This window comes from Arvicanthis niloticus, chromosome 16, assembly GCF_011762505.2.
Source record: "Arvicanthis niloticus isolate mArvNil1 chromosome 16, mArvNil1.pat.X, whole genome shotgun sequence".
Classification (NCBI taxonomy): domain Eukaryota; kingdom Metazoa; phylum Chordata; class Mammalia; order Rodentia; family Muridae; genus Arvicanthis; species Arvicanthis niloticus.
Window position 1 is genome coordinate 60,031,238 of NC_047673.1, and position 15,858 is coordinate 60,047,095.

The 15,858-nt window shown below is 47.6% G+C and overlaps 2 protein-coding genes across 5 annotated transcripts; both read left to right on the plus strand.

Moving 5' to 3' along the window:
• Window positions 1-8,591: 8,591 nt before the first annotated feature.
• Use1 (unconventional SNARE in the ER 1) lies at window positions 8,592-11,973 on the plus strand. 2 transcript variants are annotated; one of them, XM_034520528.2, is made up of 8 exons: window positions 8,592-9,311; window positions 9,605-9,654; window positions 9,731-9,809; window positions 9,920-10,072; window positions 10,733-10,745; window positions 11,078-11,105; window positions 11,363-11,537; window positions 11,770-11,973. In XM_034520528.2, exons 1-8 carry the CDS (start codon window positions 9,177-9,179, stop codon window positions 11,950-11,952), a joined length of 816 nt encoding a protein of 271 aa, XP_034376419.1. In that variant the 5' UTR covers window positions 8,592-9,176; the 3' UTR covers window positions 11,953-11,973. The 2 variants fall into 2 exon arrangements, with proteins under 2 accessions (XP_034376419.1, XP_034376420.1); XM_034520529.2 differs by having other exon boundaries at window positions 8,594-9,311; window positions 11,366-11,537.
• Window positions 11,974-13,062: 1,089 nt separating this feature from the next.
• Window positions 13,063-14,869, plus strand: Ocel1 (occludin/ELL domain containing 1). Of its 3 annotated transcripts, XM_034520530.2 has the most exons (4): window positions 13,064-13,756; window positions 14,107-14,272; window positions 14,389-14,442; window positions 14,626-14,869. In XM_034520530.2, the coding sequence occupies exons 1-4, from the start codon at window positions 13,425-13,427 to the stop codon at window positions 14,752-14,754; spliced, it is 681 nt and encodes a 226-aa protein (XP_034376421.1). In that variant the 5' UTR covers window positions 13,064-13,424; the 3' UTR covers window positions 14,755-14,869. The 3 variants fall into 3 exon arrangements, with proteins under 3 accessions (XP_034376422.1, XP_034376423.1, XP_034376421.1); XM_034520531.2 differs by lacking the exon at window positions 14,389-14,442 and having other exon boundaries at window positions 13,063-13,756; XM_034520532.2 differs by lacking the exon at window positions 14,107-14,272 and having other exon boundaries at window positions 13,063-13,756.
• Window positions 14,870-15,858: the final 989 nt, after the last annotated feature.

Below are 15,858 nucleotides of genomic sequence, written 5' to 3' on the forward strand. Positions count from 1 at the left end.
TTTAATCCTGCTTGCTCAAATACAGACATCCCCTTAATACAAACCTTTAATCACAAAAAATTAAGGTAAAGTTAGTTTGTAGAAAGAAGTACCCGTGTTTGAAAGTGATGTTTAATTGAGTGACAGACAAAGTGATGATTCAGAGAAAGATTTGACAGAATTGGACATGCCTCATGAGACAGGAGGACAGGGAAGCTATTTGGGCAGTGTAGAAAGAAGGAGGCAGCTTTCCTGGGACAGCCTGAAGACAGAACAAACCAGAGAGTGAGAAGGAGCCAGAAAGTTAGAACAGATCGCTAGAGTTAGTTTGAGGCAAAGCAGAGCAATTCAGGAGAGGGAGAAGCTAAAACAGAGGCCAGTTTGAATTAGGAGTTGGATCCAGAACAGCTGAGTTGAATCAGACAACCAGAGCTCAAAAAGAACTAGAAAGTGTGAGCTTATTCAGCAGTAAGCCTCAAAAGCTGAAAACATTCCAGGCCTAGATTAGATTGTACAGAGGCTAGAAGCTTCCCGGGATAGGCCTAGGTTAGCAGACAGGGGCAGTAAACCTCCAAGACAATTCCATCCGGTGAACAAAAGTTAGATTAACACTTCAGTGCCACCATCAATCACCTTTTGATGTCATCCTTGGCCTGAACTGAACAGAACCTCTGACAGGGCAGCCTAGAGTGTGTCTTATGTAGGCCCCAGCCTACATTTGGCTTTTTATTAGGGTGCTAGAGAATTAAGCATAGTCCCTTGTACTTTTCAGAGTCCCTTGGCCAAGTGTGGTCATCAAGGCTTATACAGGATTTTTGTGTTTAAGGTCTAAGGCAAGCTCAACATGACTTAACAATGCTGACTGTACTCATATTAGCACTGTACCTGGCCCAAGCTACACAGCTAGGGAGAGGAGACTGTCACTGTTAGCATTTAGTCTAAGCTCTGCCCCACAGTTACCTGGCAACAGCTGGGTAGGCCTGACTCACTATAAAAGGGGCTGCTTGTCCCCTTCTCTCTCTCTTGCTCTTGCTTTCTTGCTCCCACTCTGTCCTCTCACCCCTTCCCCTCTCTCCCATCCCCACCCCATCTCCACATGCTCATGGCTGGCCTCTACTCTAGTTCTCTACTCTCTCTGCCTCTACTACCATACCCTGAATAAACTTTGTTGCAGTAAATCTCCTGCCCATAGAGAGTCCATAGAATAAAAAGACACAAGTCAATAAATATCAAATGAATGCTGCATGCCTAGATTGGGCAGATTTACCATTAAACTACACTATTCCCCGGCTATGAGAGCTCTTAACAACTTGCAGTTTCCTAGGTCAAGGTCTTCTACATCTTCTCTCCTTCCACCAACTACCAACTCCTCTCTTCCACCAACTGCCAACTCCCTCTTATCCTCTTTCCCTGCCTCTGGCTCCTCCCACTCTTCTTCCACTGCCCAATCACTGGCTGTAGCCTTTATTTAACAAATTTGATTGGACAGAAGGTTTACAAGATTCACTCCTCCTTCCCAGCTCCTCCCAGGAGTGGAATTACCATGACAACAAGAGGCTAGGGCTATCCACCACATTTCCCCCTTTTTGTCCAATAAAATTTTTTTTTCTTTTCACATATTAATTGAACTCTAACTATATTACCATGTTGTGATTGTTAAAGAACAAGATAAACCTAATACCCAGTCCATCATTTTTGTTAGCTAAATAGAACCTTGCCATCTCTCTCAATTTAAAAAAACTTAGTTCTGAACCTGTCTTATGTCCTGTCTTCAGAATGAATAGCATCTGAAAACCATCCTCTCAAAGTAAATAGCCTGGGTTGGCTGTGAGATTATAAATCTTCAACCCCATCAGAAATCCAGAATGACTCAGTTAAATAAAGATATGGAAAGCACAAAGCATGGCTTCTAAAACTCAGCCAATTTAAATAGACCACTGAAAGTCTAGACAGTTCCTTATTTCAAAACGTTGGAGCATCTGGTCTTCAGCCTTCTGGCCCAGGAATCATCTGACAAACCTAGTAATGCAAAATTACTAAGGGCTGATTACTCTATCTTGGCAGATACAATCAGTCGACTATTCCGCAAGTGTGTTTCTTTTTTGCACAATATTTCGTCTGTAGATGAAAAGAGGCAATTCTTGCCTAGTGGCTGTCATACCACAACTGGAGTAACTCCAAAGATGTTCAAATTCTTCTTAGAATCGAAGACTGGGAAGCTGTCAGGATCAGATAGGTCTCCAATAAAATAAATGTTTATATAAGAATGTAACGTCAATTCTATGGATTTCTGACGTTTTTGAAAATCAACTGTGTAAGGCAATCTGAACAGTTGTCTGTTAATTCCTTTCCACTATTTCTAATTAAAATCTAGAAAACATCCTAACAGTAAGCAATGAGCCATGCAATTACCATAGGCCTCTGATTCACAAGCCAACCATCTCAAATCAAGTGGTTTTTTTGTTTTTTTGTTTTTGTTTTTTTTTTATTAAAAAGGACTGGGTCTAAGCCTTGTATTTCTAAATAAGATATATAGGCACAATGCCTACATGAGAGTAATATATTAATCCCACTTTTGTATTAATAAGAAACTTATGCCAGTGAAAACCCTAAATTTGTATAAAATAAATTCCATATAAATGTAAGAGATTATAATTTCAACCTTGTAACTATCATAAAGATTTCTTACCAATGTAAGATATAGCTAATATATATATATATATATATATATATATATATATACACACACACATATATATACTGGGTCTAAGCTTTGTATTTCTAAATGAGTTATACAGACACAATGCCTATATAAGAGTAAAATATTAATCCCACTTAATTCCTGAGATTTAGCTCTCTAATTCCCTTCCTGTCTGAAGCTACATTTGTAAAGTATTCCTTAAATTACAACACATGTATAATTTACAAAGTAACCAGAACCATCCACCCCAACATAAGGAACTGGGGCAATGATCTCCTTTTGTCTGCTTCCAGCTGAATTGGGGAGAAGAATTCCAATCTGGGGGCCCAAAGGGAAACAGGAAAATTGGCTTAGTCAAAGGAGAGCTAGCTGGCATCATTTGCCTTGAAGTCTCTATGTACTGAGAAAGTTCATAGTTTAGCTGACACCATAACTGTTACAGTCAGAAAGGCTGGACAGGCAAGCTAGCTGTTCTGGAAAAGTTCTGGAAGCAAGTCCTTAAAAGAAGCAGCTTCGATGCAGTTGCAGTAGAATCAAGCATGAAGCTGGAATAGGAGGTCCCAGAGACTCAGCATCCCCGAGTATAAATCATGCTAGGGCTGAGTTTCTCTTCTTTCATCCTGTAACATATAAAACTTAAAAGCAACAGGTAGTTTTATAAAAACATTCACGTGGAACATGTAGGGCACACAGCTTTGTCAATGAAGATCAATAAAGAAAGGCCACTGCCCTCTTCAGGTTAGTTTGATTACTAAATCAAACTATATATAACTTATATACATGCCCTCATAAAGGATGGCATGTATTAAGTTATGAGAAATTATTACTCAATTAAATGTTCTTGGCTTTGTATTGACATTTTAGTCCCAGCCAGTTAAGTCCATATAAGAGACATAACACCATATATACATCAACCATTTGATAACTAACCATTGAGTTAGTCTCCCTTTTCTTCTGTGTCGACTAGTGCTTCAGGGTGTGGTGGATAGCCCTAGCCTCTTGTTGTCATGGTAATTCCACTCCTGGGAGGGGCTGCAAAGGAGGAGTTGACTTGTGTCTTTATTCTATGGACTCCCCATGGGCAAGAGATTTAGCAACAAATTACTATATACAACATCAGGGGGTCTCCCTTTGTCATTTCTGATCTTTATCAACTTGGAAGGAACCCACAGCTTTTCTTTTCCTGTGGAAACATAAACATAACCTCTGCCCCAGCGTAACACATTTCCTACTTTCCATTCTGACTTCAAAATATCCTTAATATAAACAGATTGATTTAGTTCAGTAGTTTTATCCACCATCCAATGTTTCTCAGCGGCTGTATTTTGTTCATTAATATTCAAAAAATTTAAGTTTAATAAAGCAATATGTAATCCATCTTTGGGGGTTCTTATTGATTCCTTTTGCCTATTAAGCATCTCCTTTAGAGTTCGATTAGATCTCTCCATTTTTAGGCACTCTTCCTTCTTCTGCTCATGAGCAATTTCTAAGGTCTTGAGCTGTGAGTCCTTTTTTAGTCCTGAGGAAACCAGGGAAGAAGCATGCTCTTTGGGATCCAAGAGAGAAGTCTCCTTCTCTGAGAGGTCTCCTTGCAACAGGCTGACCTTTTCTTTCAAGTCTTTAAGATCTTTTTTGTAGGTTTCAATCTCCTCTTGCTTCTCTCGCTCATCTCTGTCCCACTGCTCCTTTAAACGTTCAATTGTCCAATCTTTGTCTGCAAGAGCCTCCTTCAGCATTGTCAGAGCTGTGTCCATGTTAGTCGTGTCCACCTGCAGAGACTTGACTTGCTCTTTCAAGCTGCTCATCTGCTTTTCTTTATCTCTTAGTTGTTCCTGAAGATTTTCTATCTTCTTCTGGAGAACATTGACCATCTGCTCCTTCATGTTCAGTATGTCCTTGAGGTCGTGAATCTCTCCAGTTTGTGTGCCCTTCTCCTCAGTCATAACTGGTCTCAGAACATCTGTTTTTGAAGCAGTGACATTTAATTGTCCCGAGGAAGAGAATTCTCCCTTTCTTGCATTGGGGCCTGTGAGAGGCCCCCCTGGAAGTTTTTTGGCAGGGTATTGCCCCATTTGTCTGTTGTTGCTCTACATTCCCTAATCAGATGTCGGCCTTTGCCACATCTTTGACATATTACAGAAGGTCTAGGCCCCCATTTCGTATTATTTTTATTTGTCCTGTTGTTATTTCTGAGATGACCCCATTTACCACAATTAAAACATTTGAAATCCTGGGTCAACTCTAGGTTTCTAGTTGCAGCTTTTCCTATTACTGACATATCAGCTGAGTGAGATACAATATCAGCTGTGTATCTAATCCATTCATCTATTGATGCTGACCTTGCCCTCAGTGGTCTGATTACTTCCTTGCATTCTTCAGCAGTTGCATTTTCAAAGGCTAAAGACTCAATTATTGCCTTTCTTGCTACTGAATCTGATATACTCCTTTCGACAGCTGAGGTTAGCCTTTGTAAAAAAGTCAGGGAAGGTTCCTTTTGGCCCTTGTATGACTTGAGTAAATGGTTCAAGTCTCTTCCCAGATTCTGCAACTTTGTCCCAGGCATTTAAGGCTGACAATCTACACAATGCCAGAGTTTCTTCATCATATACAGCCTGCACCTCTATTTCAGCAAAACGACCTTCACCAAGCAGTTGGTCTATGGAAATCTCTCTTCCTCTGGCTCTATTTTGTCATGCTATCTCCCTCACCTCATCTCTCCACCATGCAACCCATTGTAAATATGCAGCAGGTTCTAACATAGCTTTTGCCATATCTTTCCAGTCTTGGGGGATTATTCTATTTTTAATAGCCCAAGAAGTCAGAATTTGTTTAACAAATGGTGAGTGCATACCAAAATTAATGACACTTTCCTTAAATGTTCTCAGATCTAACACATCCACAGGTTGCCATTCAAATTCTTCATAACCCTGTGGGTAAACAACGTTTGGAGGTCTTTGTTGTATAGTAACCGGATAGACCAAGGTGTGTTTTCTAATAACTCTTGGTTGATTTTCTCTATTTACTTCTGTCTTAACCTCAGTATTTTCCTCAGCTGAAAATTTAAATTCCTCCCTTAAGGTTTGTATACATGCTTCATATGTTTCTTTATATTGTAATTGTTTCCATTCCTCATTATTTTCTGTTTCTCCATCTGATCTGTGAGCTGTTGTATGCTCTGTTTGATCATCTTTTCTAGCTCCTGTAACTTCTGTTCTAAGCCCTGCTTCCATTCCTCATTATTTTCTATCTGTTTATCCATCTGATCTGTGAGCTGTTGCATGCTCTGTTCGATCATCTTTTCTAAGGCAAAGAATTATCTAGAGCTCTGTCTTTTGAGAAGACATAGAATATCAAAAAAATAAATATAGCAATACTGATAAATAATAAAGTGTTCCCTAAGTTGATTTCTGTCAAACCATTTGAAATATCATCATATAAAGCCCAAAAGATATCCATTGTTTTTGTCATCTTTAAGTATCAAAATATGTTTCTTTTTTTTATATTAAAAAATTATCTGGTCTGGAGCCCTCAATTCACTGTTTCTACCTGAAAACTACCTCGCAGGCAGTTGTGTTCTAGGATCACCAGTCCCTCCTTACAATTCGTTACTATAACATTTCTATTTATCTGTTTGGCTCTCTTGACTCAGAGCAGCCTGCAATTTACTCCTCGCAACTTTAAAACCTTTTACATCTATTTATCTGTGTCTATTCACCTTTTTTTTAATTTAATTTTTTAATTTAAATGACCTACTGGTCTGGCTACAATAACTTTTGTTTCACTGTTGAATTTTCGGAAGACCCTTCTTTCAGTTTTCACAGGGCAGTGAGCAAGCCCAGCTGTAAGCTGAGTGCTGCTCCTGACCTTGGCCGTTGGGGAAGTTTTTGTACTTTGTAACCTTTTGTTCTTTGTAGGTCCTCAGACCTATTCAGCTTTCAATACACTTTCGTCTCAAGTTAGTTGAGTTCTAAATAATACCTTGGGCGCCAATTTGTTGCAGTAAATCTCTTGCCCATAGGGAGTCCATAGAATAAAAAGACACAAGTCAATAAATATCAAATGAATGCTGCATGCCTAGATTGGGCAGGTTTACCATTAAACTACACTATTCCCCGGCTATGAGAGCTCTTAACAACTTGCAGTTTCCTAGGTCAAGGTCTTCTACATCTTCTCTCCTTCCACCAACTGCCAACTCCCTCTTATCCTCGTTCCCTGCCTCTGGCTCCTCCCACTCCTCTTCCACTGCCCAATCACTGGCTGTAGCCTTTATTTAACAAATTTGATTGGACAGAAGGTTTACAAGATTCACTCCTCCTTCGCAACCCCTCCCAGGAGTGGAATTACCATGACAACAAGAGGCTAGGGCTATCCACCATCATGTGGCTGGCCCCTCAGGGGGAAGGGATCCCTCAAAATGGGCCTGAGGTACCTCCTTCCCCCATACCTGACTACACATCCACCAAAACATATCCCCTCTTTTTATCTTTTTGTAAACCCACAGAGGTGCTCCTTTGAGGACCTTGAACTCAGTATTTCATAGCACATTTTCTGAAGTGAATGGGACCCCAGGACCTGAGAGGTGGCTTTTGTGCTATGCTCTGGTCCTTATGAAGGCCAGTCACAGGCAGTGGCAGATAGGCTCAAACACTCAATGGAAGGAGAGAACCCATTCCACAAGTTGTCCTCAATCTCCATGTGTGTACTGTGATGTAATGGCACAGGAGCACATGCACACATAATCAAATTTAAAATGTAAAACATCCCATCCAATGCCAGCTCTTTACTGTGTGTGTCTGTGGTTTCTTCATCCCATGTCACTCCATTTGTGTCAATCCCAAAGTCATGCAAGCTGCAGCAGCAGGTGAGTGGAGGAGCAAAAGTGGTCCATAAACAACACAGCATCATTCCTCTTTAGAAAGGAGAGGCATTCTGCGGGTGTGGCAGTCAGGATGCCCTGCAGGTGCTAGTGTGGCACAGGCCTTTAATCCCAACAGAGGCCAGTCAAGGATGTGTAGTGAAAGCTAACTCAGAAGAGTGCTTACTGTTCTTCCAGAGGACATAGGGTTTCTACTGCTGTGAAGAGACACCATAACCGTGGCGACGTTTATAAAGGAAAGCATCTATTTACTTGGGGCTGGTTCACAGTTCACAGGGGTTGGTTCACAGTTTAGTCCATCATCGTCATGACAGGAAGTGTGGTAGCACTCAGGCTGAGGTAGCTGAGGGTTCCACATCTGAATCAGCAGGCAGCAGGAAAAAGACTGTATGCCAGCAGGCCTAGTTTAAGCTTTTGAGACCTCAGAGCACACCCCATCCCATGGTTAGTTCCCCCAATAAGGCCACTGCCTATGGCTTATTATGGGCTCATTTTGATTCAAACCACAAGCAACAAGGCTCAACCACCAGCACCGCATGGCCTCACAGTCACTCTAACTCCAGTGCTCGGGATCCAGGATCACTTTTGTTTCTTTAAGGTTTAAATAGGTCTTTAGAGACAGGGTTTCTCTGTGTAGCCCTGGCTGTCTTGGAACTTTCTCAGTAGACCAAGCTGGCTTCGAACTCAAAGATCCACCTGCCTCTGTCTCCTGAGTGCTAGGATTAAAGCCACACCACCACCCTGCCCAGGTTAAAATATATATGTTTAACTATGTGTTGGTGTGTGCGTATAAAAGCATGTGAAGAAGTCAGAGGTATCAGATCTCCGGAGTTACAGGCGGTTAACATCTTTTGTAAAACTGTGCTCAGGATTGAGACTTGTCTTGCGCTTCTAATGCTTAGAAGTCACATGACAGTAAAAGAGATGCCCACTGGTTGAAAGCACAAGCTGCTCTTGCAAAGGACCTAATTATTGGCTCAAGACCACGGCCACGGTAAATCCGGCTCCAGGGAATCCTGGCTTCAGGAGGTACAATATTCTCCATCCTCCGGGGCCTCAATCATGTAGTAGACTACATTTAACCTAAGATGAAGTAGAGTTGCTGGTAGACAGGGAAGAAGGGGGCCATGGACCATGATTTATTGCAGAAGAGTGGAAACAGCCAGGTCAGAGCTCGGGATGCAGACAGAGCTGGAAACTAGCAGGTCTGCCAGATGGAAACACCCGACAGGCACGTCATCAAGCAGGATGCGGGGAGGCCCCAGGTCAGGGCTCTGGCCCCAGGGGCAGAGAACATGCGTGCTGAGCACAGAGAAGTGAGGTGAACAAGCGGACCCACGAGAGAAAATAAGGAATGGCTTTTCCGATCCTGACAACTAGTTCTTGCCGGACATGATAAGCTGTTCAGGGCCTGGATTGGCTACAGAGACTCTGCTTCAAAAAATGAAAAAAGGCCACACATCAAGACCATAATTTTAAAAAGAGGCTTTCCAGGGACGAAAACGATTTTTCTTTGAATAAACTGCGGCTTGAAATAAAACTCTTACTTCCGCCCCAAGCGTGGCAGGACGGACCTCGGAGGGGAAGGACCCCACGCGGGCACTTCCGCCCTTTTCTAAGATGGCGCAGGCGGAAGGCGCCTGTCATCGCCCGCTGGCGACGTCGCGGCTGGAGTTGAACCTGGTGCGGCTGCTTTGTCGCTGTGAGTCGATGGCGGCAGAAAAACGAGAACCGGACGAGTGGCGTCTAGAGAAGGTGAGGGAACCCCACGCCATGCCGCCGCGGAGGCCTGGAGCCCTAGAGGCCAGTGATCCGACTCAGAAGCCACTGTCCCCGCCCCCTCTGGTCGGGGCGACACGCCCCTCGTGCGTAGCCCCCTGACGTCCAGGTTTCCCTACGGAGTCACGCATAGGCCACGCCCTCCCAATTCTACGTCTTCGCCTGTGCCCCTCCCCTCTCTGATTCCTCCTCTTCCAGTCCCACCCCTCTCCCCACCCTGCTCCTGCCTTGGGGCACTGGACTGCTTGACACCGTACCTTCCCTCCCAGTATGTGGGTGCCCTGGAAGACATGCTGCAGGCCCTGAAAGTCCAAGCAAGGTGAGTGTGGGGGCACCGAGACGCCCCCTCCCAGGCTGCCACAGCAGCAGGTTGACTTTCTCCTGCTGCCTTTCAGTAAACCAGCCTCGGAAGTGATCAGCGAGTACTCCCGCAAAGTGGACTTTCTGAAGGGCATGCTGCAGGCTGAGAAGTTGGTGAGCCTGTCCTCCCACCCCTCAGACGGGCATCACTCATTTCCCCACAGCACCTAGGACCAGGACACGGCCCCCCAGTAACTCATCATCCCCTTCCCATGTCTCCTCAGACCTCCTCCTCTGAAAAGGCTCTAGCTAACCAGTTCCTGGCTCCTGGCCGCGTGCCCACCACAGCCAAGGAGCGGGTGCCTGCCACCAAGACTGTACATTTGCAGTCTAGGGCACGTTACACCAGTGAGATGCGGAATGAGCTGTTGGGCATGGTACGATTCCCTCCCTCGTCCCTGGGACCAACCTCTGGATAGCGAAAAAGAGTACAGTCTTCAGAGGGAAAGATTGGAATAGTATCACAAATCCTAGAGGGCCATAGACAAGGCTTTCCCCAGGAAGGCCTGTGCTCAAGAAGACGAATTTGGCTGGGTGGTGGTAGTGCATGTCTTTAACTCCAGCACTCAGGAGGCAGAGGCAGGCAGATCTTTGTGAGTTCAAAGCCAGCCTACCCTACAGAATGAGTTCCAGTAATCAGGGCTACACAGAGAAACTCTGTCTAAAAAAAAAAAAAAAAACAACAACCACAAAAAAAAAAAAAAAAAAAAAAAAAAAAAAAAAACCAGCCGGGCAGTGGTGGCGCACGCCTTTAATCCCAGCACTTGGGAGGCAGAGGCAGGCGGATCTCTGAGTTCGAGGCCAGCCTGGTCTACAGAGTGAGTTCCAGGACAGCCAGTGCTATACAGAGAAACCCTGTCTCTAAAAACAAACAAACAAACAAACAAAAACAGAAAGCAAAGCAAAAAAGAATGGACCATGTCTAGTTAAACCCTGGAGTTGGCCCCACAGCTTCACATGAGTCAACCCAAAGTAGACGGAGAGAGATTTAGGGAAGACATCACAGTGCATGGTCTCATTCCTCTTCCTCCCCACAGGAATCATCTGGAGGTGAGACATCCTGAACATGACTGTTCTGCCACCTCACAGCCCTCCCTCATGCCTGCCTAGCTCCCTTGATCTTTCCCAGTCCAGGAAGAGGTCCCCCAGGGTTATCTTTGAGTTATGCCTGAAGAGAGGCTGAGAAAGAGAGGGTGGTCCCAAGCACAGTGCTGGGCCACTGAGAGGGATCTGGGACCAGGGATAGGAGGTGTTCTGCAGAGTGGGTGGAGAGAGTGTCCTGCCTATGAAGGCAGGACAGCAGTCTGCTTAGCATAGGCCAAGGTCAGGAATCTGGAAACAAGAAAGCTATCTTCTTTGTTCTTGGCCTCTTTTGCTTCCAGAGCGTGAGGTGGACATGAGGAAGCGAGCGTGAGTATTTTAGCCACAGTGTGACAGGGCAGGGAAGTGAGCGGCTGAAGCTGGGGCCCCAGAGCTGCTATAAGGACCAGCTGCCTGCTGGAAGTCCTTTCTGGGGCTGCTGTTCCCGGGAGTGTAAGAGCAGGGGGAACTGAGTCCCTAGTAGAACTTGGGGGGGGGGTGCCATGGGCCCTGGGATCCTTGGGAAGGGGGCACATGGATATCTGTATCTACCTGTCACTACTGGGGACCCACAAATATGGGGCCAGCAGTGTGAAGGGGCCCAGACCTGCAGATGAGAAGCAATCGGCATCCGAGCTAGACCTCGTCCTCCAGAGGCACCAGGGCCTCCAGGAAAAGCTGGCTGAGGAGATGCTAGGCCTGGCCCGCAGCCTCAAGACGAACACACTGGCTGCCCAGAGTGTCATCAAGAAGGACAACCAGGTGTGGTAACACTGCAGCCTCTGTCTGCCTCAGGGCACTGAGAAAGCTCTGCAAGAAAGGGGCATTGTGGCTGGTGTTTTGCTGGTTGAGCAGGAGTTCGGTAAAGCCCAGGGGCAGGGGATGGCTGAGTGTACTTGGCAGAGGGCACAACATGAGCCAGAAGCATAGGCTATGCAGGAGAAGGCACACTTGGGTCTCAGTCCTGTTGACACAGTCCCTTCTGCTCCCACAGACCCTGTCACATTCACTTAAGATGGCAGACCAGAACCTGGAAAAGCTGAAGCTGGAGTCGGAGCGGCTAGAGCAGCATGCACAGAAGTCGGTGAACTGGCTGCTGTGGGCCATGCTCATCGTCGTGTGCTTCGTGTTCATCAGCATGGTCCTGTTTATCCGCGTCATGCCCAGGCTGAAATAAAGCAAGAACCCTGCACACCAACCCACGTGCTGAAGTGCCAGCGGGTGTGCGTACGTGTGTGTGTGTGTGTGTGTGTGTGTGTGTGTCTCGCGCGCGCGCGTGTGGTAGGCCTGGGCTTGGGCTGCAGGGCGGTGCCAGCCAGGACACCTCTATCCTGAAGTCAGCCTACAACCCCTCACCTGGGCACTCTGCTCCAAAGGCCTAGGGCAGCCTGCAATACACAGCAAAACCAAATCTCAAAAACAGGAAGAAAAGTTAAAACCTGCCTGAGAAAGCAGTGGAGGTCTTTTGCAGTGGCCACGAAGTTCCCCCTCCCTGGGGAAGCAGACTCAGGCAATCTCTGTGTGTTCAGGGCCAGCCTAGTAGACATAGAAAATTATAGGCCAGACAGAGCGACGTAGTGGGACCCTGACTGCATCTTCCAAAAATTGCAGAAGAAAGGCTTGTCAGGTGGCTCAGTTGGTCACAAAGCCTGACAGCCTGAGTTCCACCCCAGAACGTGAGCAAAACAGAATAAGGGACAAAAAAGCCAATCAAAACCTGTATCTAATAAATTTATTTACTGTAACCAACCGTAACCCCAGGGAGTCTGACACATGCACACACGTAGTTAACATAACAAACGTCGTCACTTCTTAGGGCTTAGGGAGATGACTCAGTGTATAAGTGTGAGCTAAGAATGCAGATCTAGGTTCCAATCCCCAGGACACTTCTAAAATGGCAGAAGTGGGGAGCAGGAGCCTATCATCCCAGTGCTAGGCGATACAGGCAGATCTACCTGGAGCCCGCTGGCCAGCCAGAGGAGCCAAAATGGGGACCATCGGGTTTAGAGAAAACTGTCAAATGTAGGGGTGGACAATACCCAGCTACCTCTATTGGTCTCTGCATAAGCACAAAGTCATGAAGAATTTTTTAATACAATTGCTAAAGAAAAAAACCAAGTTGGTAAAAAAACAACAACAAAAAACCTAGCTGGTTTTCCCAACAGACTGGGGGGAAATGAAGAAGCCAAACAGCACAGTGAAGGGCTGGTTCCAACCCAGCGAGGAGCACTCGCCCCAGGCTCCGCCCGCCTGCCCGCAGAGCCCCGCCCTAGCGGCCCCGCGCCAGCGGTTGCACCCGCACTTCCTGCAGAGCTGCGTTCTCGGCAGCAGGGCCAGGCGTGCTCCGGGCGGGACAGGTGACACCGGGCGGGACCGTCGGATAACCACGGGCGGTCGTGGGCTGGGAGCTCCGCGGGCTGTAACCGCGCGAGGCAGGAGGCGGAGGGGTCTTTTCGACTCGGCCCGGGGTCGCCGTTCGCTGCTTTGCGCTTTTCCGGCTTCAAGGACGGGGCGGGGCCTGCGCTGCACCGCCTGCCACCCTCGAGCATGACGGCACGTTGACGCCACAGCGCCTCTTCAGCGCCCCTTTCCGGGGTCCGCACTAAGGGGCGGAGTCTGGGTTGCGCGGCCAGCCAACCGCGCTCGCGTATGCAAATACCCGCAGGCCCCGCCTCCAGGCGCGGCCCGCGCGGTCCTCGAGCCTGCGGATCCCGGTCCAGGCGCTCAGGCCCGGATGCCACTTGCAATTTGCGCCCTGCCGCCGGGGGGCGCCAGAGCACTGTGGCCCCACGCATGCCTGCCCGACAGCGTCCGCAGCCCCGCGCCGGACGGCCAAAGTGCCAGCCCGGCCCCGGAGAGCTCTGCACGAGGGCCCGGAAGATCGTGTTTGCGGATGAGCTGCGCCCCCCGGCCCCACTGCACCCAGAGAAGCGTCCCAAGGATCTGGGACACCGCCCCAAACCAGTGCCTGACTACGAGCTGTGAGTGCCCCCTCGTGGCTTATTCTTGTAAGACCGGATCTGGTCGTGTAGTGCAAGATAGCCTCTATAGAAAGTAATAATCCTCCTGCCTCAGCCTTCTGAATTCATCATGCCCACGTTCCCTCAGTGCTTCTTAATGCCTGGGAAACAGAAAGGGGCTGAAACAGAAACAGCAAGGCTGGGGGTTTGATGGGCGAATAAGTTCATGAAATTAGGAAATTGGATTGGTGGTAGAAGGCATTTTGATTTGGGGGTCCCAACACCAGCAAAGAAAAGCCAATTGGCGTGGTGGAGTGGAAAGACAGATTTCCCTCTACTCACACACCGACTGTCCCCTTTCAACCTGGTAGTAAGTACCCACCAGTGACCAGCAGAAGGGACCGGAGCCGCTATGCCGCAGTGTTCCAGGACCAGTACGGAGAGTTCTCGGAGCTCCAGCGGGAGGTGGGGGCCACACAGGCTAAGCTCCAGCAACTGGAGGCCCTGCTGCTGTCACTGCCCCCGCCGCAAAGCCAGGTCAGCCCAAGACCTCCTGAGCCCCAGCTCCCTGCGGCTGTGCTGAGTCTATTGGGTGGCATGCTGTCACAGCCATGGTGGCCCTTCTGAGCCTCTTCCCCACCTTGCCCTTTTAGAAGGAGGTCCGCATGGCAGCTCATGTCAGGAGAGAGTTTGAGAAGAAGCAGGCGGTGAGGAGACTCCTGGGTCCACAGATTTGTGTGTGTGTGTGTGTGTGTGTGTGTGTGTGTGTGTGTTGCTGTCCTGAGCCTGGGACCGTGTAATCAAAGCTGAGGTTGTTAATGGAAAGAGCTGAACAGTTGAGGGCCTCTGGCTAGAGTGTCAGGAGGACTTCCTCAACTCTTGTCCCCTAGGATCCTGTCTTCCTGGATAAGCAGGCTCGCTGTAACTACTTGAAGGGTAAACTGAGGCACCTCAAGGCCCAGATCCGAAAATTTGATGACCAAAGGGACAGCGACAGCGAGGACTCCGTTTACTTCTGAGTGTCCTGGGGAGATGGTGGCCAGCTCCTCCTCCCATGGGGAACCACACCAGTTCTTCCAGGGGAAGCAAGTCCCTGTTGAGAATCCCAGAGAATAAACATGGATTAGACACCTACTGTGTGTAACTGCCTAAAAGCATCCCTCCATTTTACAGAGGGGAAATGAGGTTCAGAGACTTATCCAAGATCTCTTGTGGGGGCAACGACTGTTTTGATTCCAGGGGGTCATAGGCAGAAGGCATGTTGGGGGCAGCCTGGTGTAAGTGTTGTGATGGGGCACACCAGCGGTAAGGGCTGGGCAATGCTTGGGGCCTGTGTTCAGGGACTCACCCTCAGAACACCCTGGTCCTGTCTACTCTGCATAGGTCCTCAGTTTACCCGGCCTAGGGTCACTGCTGCATAGGCTGTGTGTTGTCTGATGAGACTCTAACCCCTGACCTACTGAGGATGACAAGACCCAGGCCACTTGCAGGCCAGCAGTCTCTTAGGAAGATGTCTTCCAGCCGGGCAGTGGTGACACACGCCTTTAATCCCAGCACTGGGGAGGCAGAGGCAGGCAGATTTCTGAGTTCGAGGCCAGCCTGGTCTACAGAGTGAGTTCCAGGACAGCCAGGGCTACACAGAGAAACCCTGTCTCGAAATCAAAAAAAAAAAAAAAAAGAGGAAGATGCCTCCCAATAGAGAGGCCATATGTGTAGGGTTTGTAGGAAAAGCAGATCAGCTCGGGCTTAACGCAGGCCTCAGGCATGCTAGGCTTGGGTCTCACTCAGTCCCACCCTAAAGTTGGGCCCCTAACTCCCTGGTCTTTTTCTTTTTCCAAGGCTGGGTTTCTCTGTGTAGCACTGTCCTTAAATTCACTCTGTAGACCAGGCTGGCCTTGAACTGGTCTGTCTCTGCCTCCCATGTGCTGGGATCAAGGGTGTGTGCCACCACTGCTGGAGAACCCCACAGTTCCTTTCATCACCACCCATCAACATGGTTAAAGTCACATCTCAGTCTGTCCCTCACCTTCCTCATGGCAACTTAAGAAACAAGGATTTGTGTTACTTGGGGGAAGAAACTGAATTCAAACTGACCCCAACATAAAAAGGTAGGCTGGTCTCAT

What these genes read in the sequence shown, in the direction of transcription:
- Use1 (XM_034520528.2), top strand. Translation starts at nt 9,177, where the DNA reads ATGGCGCAGGCGGAAGGCGCCTGTCATCGCCCGCTGGCGACGTCGCGG. An exon ending in ACGAGTGGCGTCTAGAGAAG is followed by an intron (nt 9,312 to 9,604) that starts GTGAGGGAACCC and finishes CTTCCCTCCCAG; the next exon opens with TATGTGGGTGCCCTGGAAGA. An exon ending in GTGGACATGAGGAAGCGAGC is followed by an intron (nt 11,106 to 11,362) that starts GTGAGTATTTTA and finishes ATATGGGGCCAG; the next exon opens with CAGTGTGAAGGGGCCCAGAC.
- Ocel1 (XM_034520530.2), top strand. Translation starts at nt 13,425, where the DNA reads ATGCAAATACCCGCAGGCCCCGCCTCCAGGCGCGGCCCGCGCGGTCCT. An exon ending in CCAGTGCCTGACTACGAGCT is followed by an intron (nt 13,757 to 14,106) that starts GTGAGTGCCCCC and finishes TCAACCTGGTAG; the next exon opens with TAAGTACCCACCAGTGACCA. An exon ending in TGCCCCCGCCGCAAAGCCAG is followed by an intron (nt 14,273 to 14,388) that starts GTCAGCCCAAGA and finishes TTGCCCTTTTAG; the next exon opens with AAGGAGGTCCGCATGGCAGC.